At 36.4% G+C, this 17,593-nt stretch overlaps 1 protein-coding gene across 2 annotated transcripts in view; it reads right to left on the reverse strand.

The window, feature by feature from the left end:
* The window catches only part of HMMR (hyaluronan mediated motility receptor), a 40,023-nt gene that overhangs the window by 22,196 nt on the left and 234 nt on the right, over positions 1-17,593 (reverse strand). The window contains exons 1-10 of one of the 2 annotated variants that reach the window (XM_043596515.1): positions 17,240-17,468; positions 13,086-13,184; positions 12,538-12,617; positions 9,071-9,118; positions 5,576-5,764; positions 4,038-4,124; positions 3,850-3,950; positions 2,240-2,314; positions 1,928-2,106; positions 1,154-1,302 (exon numbers count right to left, since the gene is read on the reverse strand). In XM_043596515.1, coding sequence (XP_043452450.1) covers positions 1,154-1,302; positions 1,928-2,106; positions 2,240-2,314; positions 3,850-3,950; positions 4,038-4,124; positions 5,576-5,764; positions 9,071-9,118; positions 12,538-12,617; positions 13,086-13,184; positions 17,240-17,285 — 1,053 coding nt within the window. In that variant the 5' untranslated portion in view covers positions 17,286-17,468. Of the gene's footprint in view, positions 1-1,153; positions 1,303-1,927; positions 2,107-2,239; positions 2,315-3,849; positions 3,951-4,037; positions 4,125-5,575; positions 5,765-9,070; positions 9,119-12,537; positions 12,618-13,085; positions 13,185-17,239; positions 17,469-17,593 lie in introns of those variants that run through there. The other variant, XM_043596524.1, reaches the window with a different exon arrangement.

Consider the following 17,593-nt stretch of genomic DNA (forward strand, 5'->3'; position numbering starts at 1 on the left):
TTCAAGTCAGTATATATAGATCTATTTAATTCCTTCAGTTGTTGCAAGTTGCCCAAAATATGATATTTCGCATCAGTGCATTTACCTGTTTGCTCCACTCTCACTAATGTGTTCTGTATTATCAAATATTTTAAATGTTTATTTATTTTGAGATAGAAAGCACAGCTGTGTGCCTGTGCACACAAGTGTGCATGAGTGGGGGAGGGGGGGAGAGAGAGAGAGAGAGAGAGAGATTGAGAGAGAGAGAGAGAGAGAGAGAGAGAGAGAGAGAGAGAATCCCAAGCAGGCTCCACACTGTCGGCACAGAGCCTGATGAAGGGCTCAATCTCACCACCTGTGAAATCAGACACTTAAATGACTAAGCCACCTAGGTGCCCCTATTATCAAATGCTTTAATGTGTGCCAATCTTGTAAGGGGAAAAAATTATTTCCATTTCTTTGATTATTACTAAGGTAGAGTATTCGTGTTTACAGATTATCTGAATTTCTACTGAGAATGATAAATTTACATGCTATGCTCATTTTTTTAATAAACTTTCTTCTCACATAAAATATTTTTTATGTAATCTGGGTTTTAAAAATTTTTAAGTTTTGTTTCACATGCATTTAGACACTATTTTACAACATAACTGTAAATGCCTAAGTAGTAATCTAACACAAGAATGTGCCAGAAAATATTAAAAAAATTTTTTTTATTATGTTTCTTTATTTTTGAGAGGCAGAGAGAGCATGAGTATGGAGGGGCACAGAGAAAGAGAGACATAGAATCTGAAGCAAGCTCCAGGCTCTGAGCCGTCAGCCCAGAGCCCCAATGCAGGGCTTGAACCCACAAACTGTGAAATCATGACCTGAGCCGAAGTCGGACACTCAACCGACTGAGCCACCCAGGTGCCCCTATGCCAGAAAATATTTTTAAACTATTTTCTTATTTTGGTTTATTAGTTGCTTATAATTTTTTCACATCATCAATAATGTGGTGAATATTTGTGTGGCTTAACAGCATATACACAACTATTTCCTCAAGATAAGACTTTAAAAATAGAATTGCTGGATCAAAAGACATATATAATTTAAAGGTTTTCAGATACACAGGGAAATGTATGACATATAACAAGCAAAAGTTTTTGCTTTTTTTTTTATTGTAGTGTACTACCTTCTCTTGTTGCAGAAGTGAATCACTTTGCAGTTCTTTTTGTCGTAACTTTTCATGTTCTTCCTTTTCAAGAATAAGTTTCTCCTTTAAGTTTTGCATTTCAGAATTCAGAGCTTCATCCTGTTCCCTATCCCTGTTGATGAGGTCTTCTATACAAATGAAAATGCTGTATTTAGATACATGTATTAAGAGAATGTATTGCATTTAGAGAAACTGGATTTCCATATACCCATTTTTTGCTGTTAGCATGTTATACAGATCAAGTATTTCCAAAGAAATAAAGCCAAAACATAATTCTGAAGTTTGTATCATTTACTACACAAAATGTAGTGCATATCCTATGGTATGTCTTCTCAATTTAAATGGCCACCCAATGAGGAAGTCAAGAAATGTACCACTGTATATATTTCAATCAAGACAAGCAATATATTGAAATAAACAGAAAACAAACATTGTAAAAAACAAACATTCTCATGTGGGAATAGGATTTTAATGTTATTTCCACAATTTTTTAAAAAACTCTTAAATACAGAGAACAAATTGAGGGTTGATGGAGTCGGGGGTTGAAGGAGGGGTGGGGGAGACGGGTGATGGGCATTAAGGAGGGCACTTGTTGGGACAAGCACTGGGTGTTGTATGTAAGTGATAAACCATGGGAATCTACCCCTGAAGCCAAGACTACACTGTATGTTAGCTAACTTGACAATACAAAAAGTTTGTTTTAATACAGCAGTACAGTCCTTACACACTGTACATGTTACTTATGTTACATACCTTTTTCTTTTTCAAGCAGCTGACACTTAGCATTTAGGTTTTTGACTTGTTTAGAAAGCATAGCAACATTTTCCTCAAGAGATTGCTTAAGGCTTAAAACTTCATAATTCTTCTCTTTCAAATTTTCTTCTAACTGGGCAATATCTAGCTTGTATTTTTCCACTTGATCTGATGCACAACTACAGTAAAACAAATTATTTTGAAGAGCACATAATTTAGGCACAGGGAAAATTAAACTAAAAAGGATGAAAATGATGTATTCATCACTATTCAACAAAATAAGGTCCAATTTAAAACTACTATTAATATTACCTAATTTCTTCGATGTATTCTAAGAGTTTTTCTGTTTCGGATTTTTCATCAATCTTGTCCTTCTCTATTGAAACACTGAAAAAAATTACATATATGAATACTCACAGTAGTCACACATAATGTTTAATCTGTACCAGATACTGCTGTATCAGATAGGCTATCTCTAGACTCCAAATCCTTAATTCTTATTTTCTGTGACCTCTTAAGTTGACAATTTAGTATACGCAAATAGGAAACTGAAGGTTTTTTTTAAAGTGAGAAAGCTTTCCAAATAAATTCTGATAAATTTCATGATGATGAAAATTGCACCTATAACACTCCAAGTGTTAGAAATGATCTTTCTTGTAGACTTCCCAGTCCCCACCCCACCATCACACATACAAAATAGCCTTTGTTCTAGGTTGACTTTTATGCAATTACTTTGGTGTTTACCTCCTCCAAACAACTCAATTTAAAAAATGAGCAAGAAAGTTAAATAGACACCTTACAAAAGGATATATATGAATGGTCAGTGAGCACATACAGTGAAGCTCGGCCTTAGACTAACAAAATTACAAACGAGATACTATTTCCTACCTACTAAAAGGTGGAAATCAAACAGACTGACAATATCAAACCTTGGAGACGTGGAACAGTTGCACCTATCACGCATTGCTAAGTGGGACTGTAAAATGGCTCATACAACCACTCTGGGTTGGTTGGTTTGTTTGTTTTAATAATTTACACATATACTACACTACCCTATGACCCATGTATTCCAATCCTAGATGTTCATTCAGGAGAAATAAAAACTTATGTCCACAAAAAGATATACATAGCGGACTTATTTACACTATCAGAAAACTGGAAACACAAATAATGATCAACAGAGGAATAGTAAACAAATGGAGGTACATTCAGATAGTGGAATACTACTCAGAAATAGAGAACAAATTATAATACAACAGTATAGATGAATCTTAAAATACTATGTTAAACAAGACACACACACACACACACACACACACACACACACACACACACACTGATAAACACCTCCCTCCAAAGACCAAACTAATTTATATGATGGAAGTCAGAAAGTGGCTTCACGTGTTGGGGGCCTCATAATGGGGAAGAGCAGGGGAGCAGGAAGAGGCAGGGAGGAATTTTCTGAGAGGATGGTAATGTTCTCTGTCTTGTTTGTAGGGTGATTACAGAGGTGTATACAATTGTCAAAAGTCATCAAACTGAATACTTATGATCTATATATTTTTTGTAGGTAAGTTACAGCTCAATCATAAAAAGGAAGGCTAGGATTATACATTAATCACAGCTTCTTATACCAATATTCCTCAGTTTTGGTCTACCATCTCCATAAGATGATGCTACTACAAAGATGAGGAGGCCTTTCCTCATAATTTGTACAAAAGATGGACAAAAGTAATACATTTATACATCTTTTCAGCATTAAATGGGAGTGATCAGGGCTCAGCTGAAGAAGAGAAATAAGGCAAGCAGGGAGGCAATGAGAGAAGTATGGAGGAAGGTTAAGTCTCAGTAAACAAGAGAGAGGTGAGAGAGGGAAATCAACAGTTACACTTAACAATTTCTCTTTCTTTTTAAGCACTCACAGTTTCCCCTCCAGTTGTGCTATTTTCCCCTGAGACTCCTCAAGATTCTTCTGAGTGACCTGTAGCTTCACCTCCATGCCTTCCTGTTTAGCCATCATACTCTACACAACAAAAATAGGTGTTACGAAGTGCAAGTTGTTCAGGTCCCCAGATCCAGACACAGCAAACTCACCAAAAGTATCACTCACCCTTATCTTTGTTTCTCTCTTGTTTCTAAGTTTCATTAATTCGAGGCTTAGAATTCTCATAGTCTTCTGGTTACTATCTTCAGAAAACTAAGTACAAGAAACATATAAAAACATTTAGATATATTTTCTGTTAGATCTTATATAAAATCACATAAATATTGATTATTCTATTACTGGGACTATTATTTACCTACAACATATTCTGGTAGAGAAAATGCCTTTGATCACACCAGGATTACTGATTTTATGTAATATTGCTACTGTTCTTGTCCTTCTTTTTGATTAATGTGACTTTCTGGCTTATTTTTATTTTACTTTTTCTAAAGATTCTATTTTATTTAAAAAAATTTCTTTTAACATTTATTATTTTTGAGAGACAGAGAAAGATGGCACAAGCAGGGGAGAGGCAGAGAGAGACAGATACACAGAATCCAAAGCAGGTTTCAGGCTGTGAGCTGTCAGCACAGAGCCTGATGTGGGGCTTGAACTCACAAACTGTGAGATCATGACCTGAGCAAAGTCAGATGCTTAACTGACTGAGCCATCCAGGCTCAGCTAAAGATTTTATTTTAACTAATCTGTACACACACACACACACACACACACACACACACACACGGGGCTTGAACTCACAACCCTGAGATTAAGAGCTACATGCACCACCAAGTGAACCTTCCAGGCACCCTTTTCTGCTTACATTTTAAAGCTCCTTGGGTAGTTACCTACCTCTACATGCTGGAGAGTCCACTGCAAGCCTCCAAAACAAGCTTCTCAGAGAGGATTTTGTAATATGTGCTTGCTTAACAAAATGCATCTAAACTGCCTAGTCTATTTTGAAATATGTAGACTATACAGTTCATCCCAGGCCAACTAAATCAGAATCTCCCTGGATGGGGCCCAGGAATCTGCTTTTTTCCCTAAGCTTGATTCATAATGCATCCTTACTCAAAGAGCTCAACACATTACAGGCTCTGAATAGATGACTGCTATTAAACTGAACAGTGACGTACAGCCTCCTTTTACTTCTGACAAAAGCAAATGACCATGTTATGTCCTTTAAGATCTATTAGTATAATATTATTAATAATACTAATATTAAATAAAATATTTATAAACAGAATATCTATTAAACACATTTAATCCACAAATTTATTCATTTCCCACTTCAATCCCAAAAGGATTTGAAATGGAAGCCTGCTGTCATGTGATTATTTATTTCAGAGAAAGATCTAGTGACTTCTAGACATAAATTCTACAAGTTTTATTAATGCCCTTATTTATTAGGAGTGACTTTGAAGGAGGGTGAGAAAATGTCAGACATTAAAACAAAAAGCAATTTGTTTATCATTTCTTATGTGTCAGATACCATAATAAAAAAGACAATGATAATTCTTCTTGGAAGCAGCTTAACATTTAAGGTACATTTGGTAAAGGAAAAAGGCTAAACTAGAGCCTAAAATTCTCAAGATATAAGAAAAAAAACCTACAACATGTTTATAACTTATTCAGTTGTAAATATTACCATGAGATTTAAATACCTTTGATTTTAGTAGCTCATTAGTCCTGGTTAATTCAATAAGCTGTTTTTCTAGTGAAGCATTACTTGCAGAGAGAGATGTTTTCTCCCTGACTGCAGCATTTAGCTTAGCCTCTGTCTTCTCTAACTCAGCTTCCAGATCCTGGATCCGCTTATCCTGAGCACCACGTTCCTGCACGAGAACACGAATCTGAACGGAAACAAGGTGATAAGTGAATGATTTACCAATACAATGCCAATGTAACTAGATGCTACTGAAAATAAAACATTCAAATTCTAGAAAAAGCTTTGTGACATGATGTTGTTAAATATTCTGATTTCACTAGCTGTTTGAACATTCATATTTATATGTTTTAAAAATCTGTAAGAACTTAAATCTGTAAGCATTTTAAGAAGAGAGGATTTTAATTGTTGTAAGCTTCCAGGTATAATTAAACTGTTCACTTTTAAGGTATTTCTACCTATAAGAGTTCTTCTTTTCTCTAGTTCTAGTTATATGAACTCAAATTATAGTTTGAAATGCTAACTATCTTTTTTATTTCAAGAAGGCAGAATGGGGCTTCTGTGTAGGATATAGTAAGCACTACAATAGGAGTGATCAGTAAGCCACCACTCTTGTTGCAATTATGAGATCAAAACCAAAACCAAAATCAAAACCACCTATCTGACAACAGAAAATGTGGAAGTCAGGAGACAATGAAATGACTTGTTTAATATAAGGGGAAAAGTACCAATCTAAAATTCTGTTCCCAAGGAAAATATCCTTTAAATTTGAAGGTGACATGACGATGTCTTAGGAGAAAAGAAAAGCTGAGAGGATTTGCCAATAGCCTGCAGAACAAAAGGTACTAAAGGAGTGTGTAGGCTCAACAAAAATGATCCCAGATATTTACAATATTTGCACTTTAAATATAAGGACAGGGGCGCCTGGGTGGCTCAGTCGGTTGAGCATCTGACTTCAGCTCAGGTCACGATCTTGCGGTCCGTGAGTTCGAGTCCTGCATCAGGCTCTGGGCTGATGGCCCAGAGGCTGGAGCCTGCTTATGATTCTGTGTCTCCCTCTCTCTGTGACCCTCCCCCGTTCATGCTCTGTCTCTCTCTGTCTCAAAAATAAATAAATGTTAAAAAAAAATTAAAAAAAAAAAAAGGACATAGAAAGACATAATAATGGGTCAGGAAAGATCTACCATGTAAATATTAAACAAAAGAAAGATGGGATGCCCTTATTAATATGATACAAAGTAGATATTTAAGGCAGAAAGTATTATTAGCGATAAAGAAGGAATTTTATAATGGAAAGGTCATTTCAAGAGGAAGATACAATCAAATTTGTTGTGCAACTTTAAGTTCAAAATATACAAAGCAAAATGTATATTGTGTACATTACATAGGTGTATGTATGAGGTGGAAATGAGAAAGTACCTCTTTCTCTAGCTAATAGAATAAACAGACAAAAATATCAGTACAAAACTTTTAAACATACTGAACTGACATATATAAACTGTACCAACAAGTACATATACATTCTTTTCTAGTGCACATAAAACATTTACCAAAATAGATTATTTGTTGGGTACAAAAGCATCGAAACAGCACAGTTGTATTAAGTCACATGAAGTATTTCCTACTCTTTCTTAACTGACTTTGTGTTGATACTAATCTCAGTATTTTAGGCCAAAAATGCTTACCTAAAAATGTATCAAACACCATATGTATATATACGGCTATGAGCTAGATGCTAGCGATTGAATGAGCTTTAAGGTTCCCTACCAGAAGATTCTCTACGCTTATATTACTGGTTTATAAACAACATTTATAGCAAAATATTATAAACTAGAAAAAAGAACACCGAGATTATCTTTACAGGTTTTTGCAGTTAAGGAAGTTTAAGCTTCAAAAAAAGGGTTTGTACACTCAAATGCCTATGTGGCCAAGCAGATAATATAAATAAGTAGAGAGAGCCAGGTGAGGACTGAGGAGCAAATGTGGAGTATAAAGGAGGCAGCCCTGCAAACACCTAGCATATTGTTGCCCTATAGTGGAAAGTGGAAACAGTTTCGTCAGATCGTCTGATTTTGCAAATCTGAATGTTTTACATGAAATGTTACTTTTAAATATTGATAATTAATTCAAATTAAATAAACAAACAACAAATACTATGGGGCTTAAATAAAAAAGAGCTCTATTTGTTTAAAAAAAAAAAAAATCTCTATACTAATGGTGCCTGGGTGGCTTAGTCAGTTAAGCATCTGGCTCTTAATTTCGGCTCAGGTAATGATCTCATGGTTGCAAGATTGAGCCCCACATAGAACTCTTCACTGGCAGTGTGGAGCCTGCTTAGGATTCATTCATTCTCTCTTTCTCTCTCCCTCTCTCTGCGCCTCTCAAAAATAAATAAACTTAAAAAAACCTTTCTATTCTAAACGATTAAGAAACTGATGCAAATTATCAGTTCTAATCTTGGCACTGCCACTCACTTACCAGTTAACTGAGACTCAGTTATCACCTCTCTAAGTATTAACCCCTACATTGTAGGCATGTATCCTCAATAAAATGATGGCCAACATAATTAAATACTAAAAGAATCAGAGCAACCAGGGCAGAGATTTGCAAAGCTATCTTGACGTATTCTTGGTCCTAAGCTAACATTTAACTGTAATCACTGGAAAGTTTTAATATGTCACAAGAATATGTACACTAGAAAAAGAGTTGGTCAGCAATGTAAACATGGAAAGAAAACTGCTAGAGAAGCAAAACTGGTAGTGACCATCTTACTCCTGCTTAGGGAAGTAAGTGGACTCTTTAGGTCAGCATTGCTCAGTAGAGACTTCTGCCATGGTGGAAATGTATAGTATGGGAGCCACTCACTGGAGTGCTTACAGTGCATTTAAAATGTGACTAGTGCAATTGAACTATTGAGTTCTTACTTTTACTTAATTTAAATAAGTCTCAAATGGTGAGTGGCTACCATACTGGACAGGATAGCTCCAGATTTACCCTCCAGCTCCATTTTATCCTTAAATAAGGCATATATAACTTACAGAGCAGAGGATGTGTAAGATTAGCACAACTCTTTCACAATTCAACTAACCTGCTAGGATTTCATGCTAAGAAATTCTCTAGCAAGTCACTGTCTTAACATAAACATTAGCATACAGGAAGAGTGTGCACTGAGTAAATGTAAATATTTGACACACGCATAATTGCAATATAGCAATATATTAATTTTTAGTGATCAATTTTTCATAGAGTGGGTAATCTTGAATCTGCCCCTAACAAACTTGACACTGTCAGCATACCACACTGACCACCAGGCTCCAAAACTTAGTATCTAATGAAGCTAAGGAATAGTTACCTCGCAGGCACTGGTCTGGACAGATTATCTGCCTTGCTATGCAACTCCCCAAACTGCAACAGAATACCTGTCTCTTAACTCTAAGTCACTCTGCATTTTATAGCACATTTATTTTTCAATTAAATTGAAAGCATTGCTTACCTCTTTTTCTAGTATCTTCAAATCTTTATCATTCTTTTGAGACTCCTTCTATTTAAAAATCAAAGAACAGAGATAAACAAATTTAAGCACCACAAATATCACAGCCAAATTTGATTTTTAGCTATAAAAAAAGATTAAAGAGTTCAAATTTTTTTCTTTCTTTCTCTTTTTCTTTCTTTCTCTCTCTCTCTCTCTCTTTCTCTCTCTCTAACTTTACCCCCAAAGTGGAGCTCAAACTCATAATCCCAAGATTAACAGTCACATGTTCTGTTGACTGGGCCAGCCAGGCGCCCTTTTCTTCTTTTCTTGAAAATATAATTGACTTTACTAATTGATTCATGCATCAGGCAGCATCCCATCTAGCAAGTAGAGGGGAGCTGCCTCCCAAACAGTTAATTTTTATTTTAAAAATTTCCTGTGTCTATTAAACATTTTGTAGGAGACTTACCTGGTAAAAGAAGGAATGGATTCTTTAAGTCTTAAAATATTTCAGGTTTAAGTTTTCACCCCCATAGATTATTAGGCTTTTCCTAATAAGTCCAAGGAAAAGAACAGGTGGCGCTTTAAGAATAAAGCTACTGAGCGCTTTCTTTCTAATGTTAAACAGCAATACATTTTGAATATTTAATTATGCTATCCCAGAAAGAAAACAATCTTACAAAGAAAAATCAACTTAAACTCTGATACTCAAAGAGTAAAAAAATGTGTGTGTGTGTGTGTGTGTGTATATACACACACACACACACACACACACACAGAAATAAAAATTAAAATGGTATAAGATGATTTAAAAAAAAATTTTAAGTCTATTTATTTATTTTTGAGAGACACAGAGAGCATGAGCCAGGGAGGGGCAGAGAGAGAGGAAGAGAGAGAATCCCAAGCAGGCTCAGCACTGTCAGCGTGGAGACCATAGTGGGGCTCGAAATCATGAAACCACGAGATCGTAATCTGAGCTAACACCGAGAATTGGATGCTTAACCGAATGAGCCTCCCAGGTGCACCAGTAAAAACTTTTTTTTTTTAATGTTTATTTATTTTTGAGACAGAGAGAGACAGAACATGAACGGGGGAGGGTCACAGAGACAGGGAGACACAGAATCTGAAGCAGGCTCCAGGCTCTGAGCTGTCAGCACAGAGCCCGACGCAGGGCTCGAACTAATGGACTGTGAGATCATGACCTGAGCCAAAGTCAGACGCTTAACCGACTGAGCCACCCAGGCGCCCCAGTAAAAACTGGTTTTAATCTAATTATTGCCTTCATTCAAAATAAGACATATAATTTTGGTCTATGTCTTTTATATCCAACAGCCTTTCTGATACAATGGCCCTAAACTGAGTATCTATCTTTCCCATGTTAAATGGAAGAAAATGGATAAATATATTGAATGCAACCTGTTTTATGTACTTCTAAGTTGGGGAGGGAGGGGGCTACATAACTATCATATTTATTAATTTCCCACCTGATGGAATTTTCTATCAAGGAAGGCCTATTATTTAGGGGTTTTACACAAACTTGTATGTAATTTAGTTTTCTAAAAGTTATATAATTAATTCAAAATATCAGAATTGTTTCTTCAAGAAATTCAAGTCAAGAGATTTAAATCAGTTTCTTTTTAAATGTTATTTTATTAAAAAGATTTAATTCCAGTACAGTTAACATACAGTGTTCTATTAGTTTCAGGTGTACAATATAGTGATTCAACACTTCCATACATCACCTGGTGCTAATCAGAACCCGTGCATCCTTATTCCCATCTCCTCTTTCACCAATCCCCACCCCACCCTCTTCCTCTCTGGTAACCACTTCCTCTCTGGTAACCATCCTCTTCCTCTCTGGTAACCATCAGTTTGATCTCTATAATTAAGAGTCTGTTTCTGGGATTGGTTTTTTTTTTCCCTTTGCTCATTTTCTTTTTTGTTTCTTAAATTCCATGTATGAATGAAATCATATGGTATCTGTCTTTCTCTGACTTATTTAGCTTAGCATTATATTCTCTAGCGCCATCTATGTAATTGCAAATGGCAAGATTTTATTCTTTTTTATAGCTGAGTAATATTCCAGCGTGTGTGTGTGTGTGTGTGTGTGTGTGTGTGTATTTATTTGAATCAATGTGTAAGAAAAGACTGTCTGTATTAGTGCTGCCTAATAAAAATATATCACAAACCACATATGTACTTTTTTAGTAGTTAACTTAAAAAGTAAAAATTTTAGGAGTACCTGGGTGGCTTAGTCGGTTAATCGTCTGACTTTGGCTCAGGTCATGATCTCACAGTTCATGAGTTCGAGCCTCACGTTGGGCTCTGTGCTGACAGCTCAGAGCCTGGAGCCTGCTTCAGCTTCTGTGTCTCCCTCTCTCTCTGCCCCTCCCCGACTCTGTCTCTCTCAAAAATAAATATTAAAAAAATATGTACTTTTAAATAAAAAGTAAAAAATTTTAAAATATATTTTACTGTACCATAAATGTAAAAAAGTATTATTTCAACATGTCATTAGTATGAAATTATTAGTGAGATATTTTATATGTTTTGTACTAGGTCTATAAACTTTGGTTTGTATTTTACACTTACAGCATATCTCAATTCAGATGCTTAAGTTTCATCAGAAATAGCCATCTATATTTAGAATTTATAAAATGTACAGATGAAAAAGTAGATGCACATTCCAAGTTGTTCCAAAAACATTTAAGTTTTCCAAGAATAGAATCAAGTATCAGTTTTTTTATATATTACTTAAAATTAAATAGTATCAAAAATTTAGCTGTTCACTTTGAAGTGCTCGATAGCCACATGTGGCTAATCACTTCCATACTGGATAATGAAGCCCTATAAAACAAGAAGCTTAGATAATCGCTAAATAAATGAACAAGTCTAAGCCTTGGTTTCCCAACTCTGAATCTTTTCCACATTTAACAAATCATTCTTTGCAACTCCTTAAGAAAGTACAACTTGCTTTATAAACTAATGGAAACAGTGATAATAAATAGGCTGTTGCACAAGCCGCAACATGAAGTTAAGAATTTAACGTCCCACCACTCCTTGGCAGTCTTTGAATAGCAAATAAATCTCTTTTAGGCATTACAATACTTTTTTCCTTTTTCTTCAATATTTACCCTTCTGCACAAGTAAGCAAACAAAACCAAAACAACTCAAACAATGATAACTAATATATCAAAGCACTGCATACTTTTTAAAGGCTTACTAGGTGTTATAAAATTTATCTAGATAGAGAAATGACTGAGAAGTGGAGACCATTTTGTAATTCTGAACTCCAGACACATTTAAACAATGTATGTAGTAATGATGTAAACATAAATCTTGCTAGAGTCCTAATGATAATATTTTTATTAATTTATAGATTTACTTATAACCTTATACACTTAACCCACTCCAGTCAAATAAAATAACTTTTGGAAATGTTTTCATGATTTAGGTACTAAACCAGCTAGAATATCAGAGTTCCTCACCTTTAATCCCAAAGTCTTAACTTTTCTTGCTGAAGCAGGCAAGGTAATATCTTTGTCAACATTAAGATTTTGTTGAGATTCTAAAATAAAATAAATTGTACAGATTTTAGTTGGCACTTACATGTTTGAAACACAGACAAAACCCAATTTCCAAATTTCTTATTATAATTCTTAGTGACGTAGTATTAAAGTTAATTTTTTCTGACTGTATATGTCCAAATAATTAGTTGTACAATAGTGTTTACACATCTAATACTTTTCTGATTTTCCTAATATTCCCTGATGGAAAGTTAAGGTGATTACCAAAAGGGAAACTATGTATCTATGTGAGTGTCTTGCTTAACTTTCCTGGTTACACAACAGTGAAATGATTAAAGCATTAATCTGCAGTTGACTCTTTTGTAAATTCATCAAATAAGAAAATTTAAATATAACTGTAGCTTTGCATTTTTAGAAATACTATAGCATCTTTTAATTTAAATACTGTTACTCATAATTTTACAGCTTATGAGATCATATAACCATTATGTTATTTGGGAATCTGTTACCTTTCTGTTTTTTAAATCTTTGTGATTTCTGAAAAGATACCGGTCCTTTCAATACTTCTGAAGTTGTAACATCATAAGCACCTGGAGATGGTGCACAACCTACAGGAAACATAAAACATTAATTAATGTCTCATCTTATGCTACTTACGATCTTAAGTTAAAAATATGTTATAGTATAATGAGTAATATAAATGTAAAATGCCATTAATAAATTGTTTGTTTTTTCAGGGGTTCCTAGGTGGCTCAGTTGATTGAGCGTTCGACTTGAGCTCAGGTCACATAAAGCCCTGCATCAGACTTGTTGCTGTAAGCACAGTGTCCACCTCATATCCTCTCTGCCCCTCTCTCTGTGCCCTCCCCCATTCACGTGCTTTCAAAAATTAAAAAAGAAAAAAACAAAAAAACCCCAATAAAACCTAAACATTAAAATAAATAGTTTGTTTTTTCAAATGTAAAAATTTGATATTACAAAACAGGCCTCTTTATGAAGAAAACATCATTATCTTCCCAAATGATCTTTATTTCAATGAGTCAAAGGAACACAGGCAACTGAGCAAAACAGCAAAGACAGTCTTGAAATAAACATCAGGAAAGAACAAGCAACATGGCTTTGTTATTAAGGATTGAATATAAGAAAAAAAGATTTGGAATCAACACTACCCAAAAAGAGTCACAGGTAATTACCATCAGATTCTAGAAATGAATAATGATCATTTTATATGTACTCACACAAAGATTCCAATACTGGGAGCTTTTAGATCTAAATGTGGTCAATAAGGGGTTGAGGTAGTAGATTTCCAATCAGGAAAGAGTCTCAAAATGAAGTACAGAATTCAATGGGGCATCTAAGGTAAAGGCAGACTTAGAAACATTAGTCTTGGCTAGCTCAGATCTCTCACACTCCACCAACTGTTTACACCCTGGGGTAAACAGGAGGCTGACAGCGGTTTCCCTAAAATCAGTTTAAGGGTCGCACATCTTAAAGCACCTATGTCACCCATTTGGAATAGGGATCAGCAGAAGCAGCGCAGAACATATCATATTTTAAAGTAACAAGAGACTTCAAAGAAAACTGCCAGCACTGTTGCCCTTTTTGGGGAGGTGGGGATGAGTGTATGCAGAACGTGTGGCTATTCTTTGCTCCCTGCTTTTGTTTTTTATCTACAAATGTTTGTTTGTTTATTTCTTTATTTATTTAGAGTATGAACAAGTGGGGCAGGGACAGAGAGAGAGGGAGAATCCCAAGCAGCTCTACGTTGTCAGTACTGAGTCTGATGTGGGGCTCAAACTCACCAACTGTGAGATCATGACCCAAGCTGAAACCAGGAGTTTGACGCTTAACCGACTAAGCCACCCAGATGCCCCATAAAAGTTTTTTTTTAAAGCTGTAGGCCCAAGCTGGGGCTTGAACTTACAACCCTGAGATCAAGAGTCACATGCTCTACCAAGTGAGCCAGCAAGATGCCCTGCTCTCTGCTTTTAGGAATGTTTCTGTGGCAAAGTGTGAGAAGCACTGGTCTAGACTTGTCAGAGCAGCCAGAAGATAAAATGCTGTTGAATTCTTGTATTCTGGTTCATCATTAGGTCTACACTCTCAAAAGGGGATATGGGCCAGCGAAAGATCAGATGGCGTACAGTGACTAAGCAGCATCACGTGAGTTGAGAACAATTAAAATCACACTTAACAAAAACTTCCCTAAAGAGCAAAGAAATCCCATTTGGTACTTATGGGGATTTAGATTCAAGAACTAGGTTGAAACCCAGGCTTTGTGAGACTGTAGTATGTGCTATTTTCATGCTCTGGGTCTTTTCCTTACTAACGCTTAAATGTACGACATCACAGATACATATGACTTGCTAGAAATGTGGGGAGAGGGGACATTAGACAAACGGGATGGGATATCCTGGGAGATAACACAAGCTTTCTGGCACAACTTCTATTTTGATCAACAATAATCGGAAGCTAACACAGGCAGTCAATACTTGTAAACAAACCAAACATTTTATGTATTACATTAAATAAATGCTTCAAACTTCCAGATTTCTTTATTTTCTATTTCTTCCACCTCGAATGGACAGCCCACCTTCCAGTTTGCCTGGCTAACTCTCACTTACCTTTCAGATCTCAGCCTCTTCCAGTTTTCTCTGAATCCCCAAATCAGGTTGGAAACCTCCCTCCATAGCAGCCTGTGAATAGTGTTCTTATCAAAGAACTTGACACTTTTGTAATGGCTTTTAATACACTTATCCATCTCCCAAATCAGATAATGTACTTATTCATCTTGCAAGTTAGATAAAATTGGTTGAAGTTAGAAACTCTCTTGATCATGCCTGTATCCCCAGTATTTGGCTCAGGGTTGAGTTTGGCAGTATGGTGAAGAAAACATAGAAAGTCACTGGGGATGTCAGAATGGGAATAGAGTTTTGTAATTCCTCCAATCAGGCTTCAAATCCAGCCTTGTATGCCAATCAATAGACATTACTATGTGCCAAGTACTTTCAGTCATAGGGGAAAGATGTGAACATTACACTCTCTGATTTTCTAATCTAGCTTTAAGACCCCTGGAAAGTTATTTTTATTCAAGGCTGAATTCCCCAGTTGTGAAACTGGAATAAGAGTATCTACCTCATAGTTGTTGGGGTTACTGGAGTAATAAGAGAAATCACTACAGTGCTCACATATGCACAAAGCATCAAATAAATGATAACTATTATTACTCCTGAAACTGTGAATCTGAAATATTGTAACACTGGTAAAGGCAATTTAATCTATTATAAAGAAAATAAAATTCTCCTTAAAAGACACACTGCTGAGAGAATTTAGAGGAGGTTCTTTGAATATCCAGGAAATATACATGCCCTGAATCTCTTAATTTAGAAAATATGCTTGTGCTGATCCATTTGTCACTTGGCTTTTGTTTGTGAAAAAAGTGATTCTTATTTCCACTTGCATGTTGGCTCGCAAGTTAAAGATGTAACAAATGATCATTAAAAAGTGTGTATTACTGGAGAGCTGGGTGGCTCAGATCATGATCTTACAGCTCCGGAGTTCAAGCCCCGCATCAGACTCTGAGCTGACAGCACAGAGCCTGCTTCAGATCCTGTCTCTCTCTCTGCCCTCCCTTGTTTGTGTGTTTCTCTCAAAAATAAACTAAAAAAAACATTAAAAATATGTATTATGATGGGTAACGAATAAATCAGGGGCTTTGATGTTCAGCCCTCCCCCCCACTTGCTGCTCAGTACAGTTACAAAACTCCTCCGTTTCTTCAAGTGTACAATGAAGACAGTATCAGTACCTTTCTCACCTGGCTGTTGGAAAGAGTAAACCAGACCGAAGAGGGAAGACCTTAGCACAGTCCCTGCACACAGTTTGTGTCTACTGAATGAGTGCCTCACCAACCACATCTGAGTCTTACGGTTATTGTGCTTATGCCCTACAGTGGTTAAGAGCACAGGATGGATTCATGGAGGCCGGGTTTCATGTCCTAGTTCTGCTAGTTTGGTTGTGTAACGCTGAGCAAATCTAAGTCTCAGTATTTTTGTCAATAAAATATTGAATAACAGGATGACCTCTCAGGAATGTTGGACAATTAAAGAAGAATTAACTGTAAATACTTAGCATGGTACTGTTGATATTACCTGTTACTACTTCATTAATGTTCTCAGTAAGCGCAGCTACCATAATTTTACCCAAAAACTGCCATTCCCAATCAGCATTCTTGTATTCCTGAGTGGAATATCTACAAGAAATCCACAAGTTCATACGAAAAAGCAGTGGTCAATTATTATTTTTTTTTTAAATAAGTGAGGCCTTCTGGGCTTGACCACCAAATACCTACCAAATAGCTTCCTTATCCCCATCCCCTCCCCTCTGCTTTAGTTTCTCCACAGACTAATTGTTTATTAGCTCTACTGTCCATTTGAATGCAAGCTACTTGGGCAGGGACTTTGCTTCATTCGCTGCTGTATCCTTCTCACTCTGAATAGTGCTAGGCATGTAGTAAATGCTTCGTATAGATCCCAGAAAAACTAGTCAGTTGAAGGAGACCCATCCTAGCCCTAAAATCGCCTATTTGCCTCTGATGAAGGGAACCGAGAGGGGCAAGGTGCGTGACACCATATCCCATCCCCCAGCTCCTTTCCCTGTACGCACCAGAAGGGTCATTGAATCGTTTCAGGGGCGCCTTGGGAAAGGACATGCTGACGACCAGCTCCACAAACCGAAGGTCACTAGCGGTCCTCGGCAACTTCCCGCTGCCTTACAGCCTACTCGCTCCAAATTCAAATCTCCCCGCTTATTCCCCGCCCACCTTCACGTCAGCAGGTTCGAAAACCAAAACCCTGGGCACACCAATCCAGGACGGGAACAGCTAAAGAGCATGCGCACCTGGCCTCGCAGCATGTAATTAGCGGTGCCGTGGGTTCCGGTTACTAGCCAATAGGAGACTATTACTGTCTCCTCCCTTCCCCACCCCAAGCAGTGTCCAATCATTCTGGGCGTTACTCA

This window comes from Prionailurus bengalensis, chromosome A1 (genome assembly GCF_016509475.1).
Source record: "Prionailurus bengalensis isolate Pbe53 chromosome A1, Fcat_Pben_1.1_paternal_pri, whole genome shotgun sequence".
Classification (NCBI taxonomy): Eukaryota; Metazoa; Chordata; class Mammalia; order Carnivora; family Felidae; genus Prionailurus; species Prionailurus bengalensis.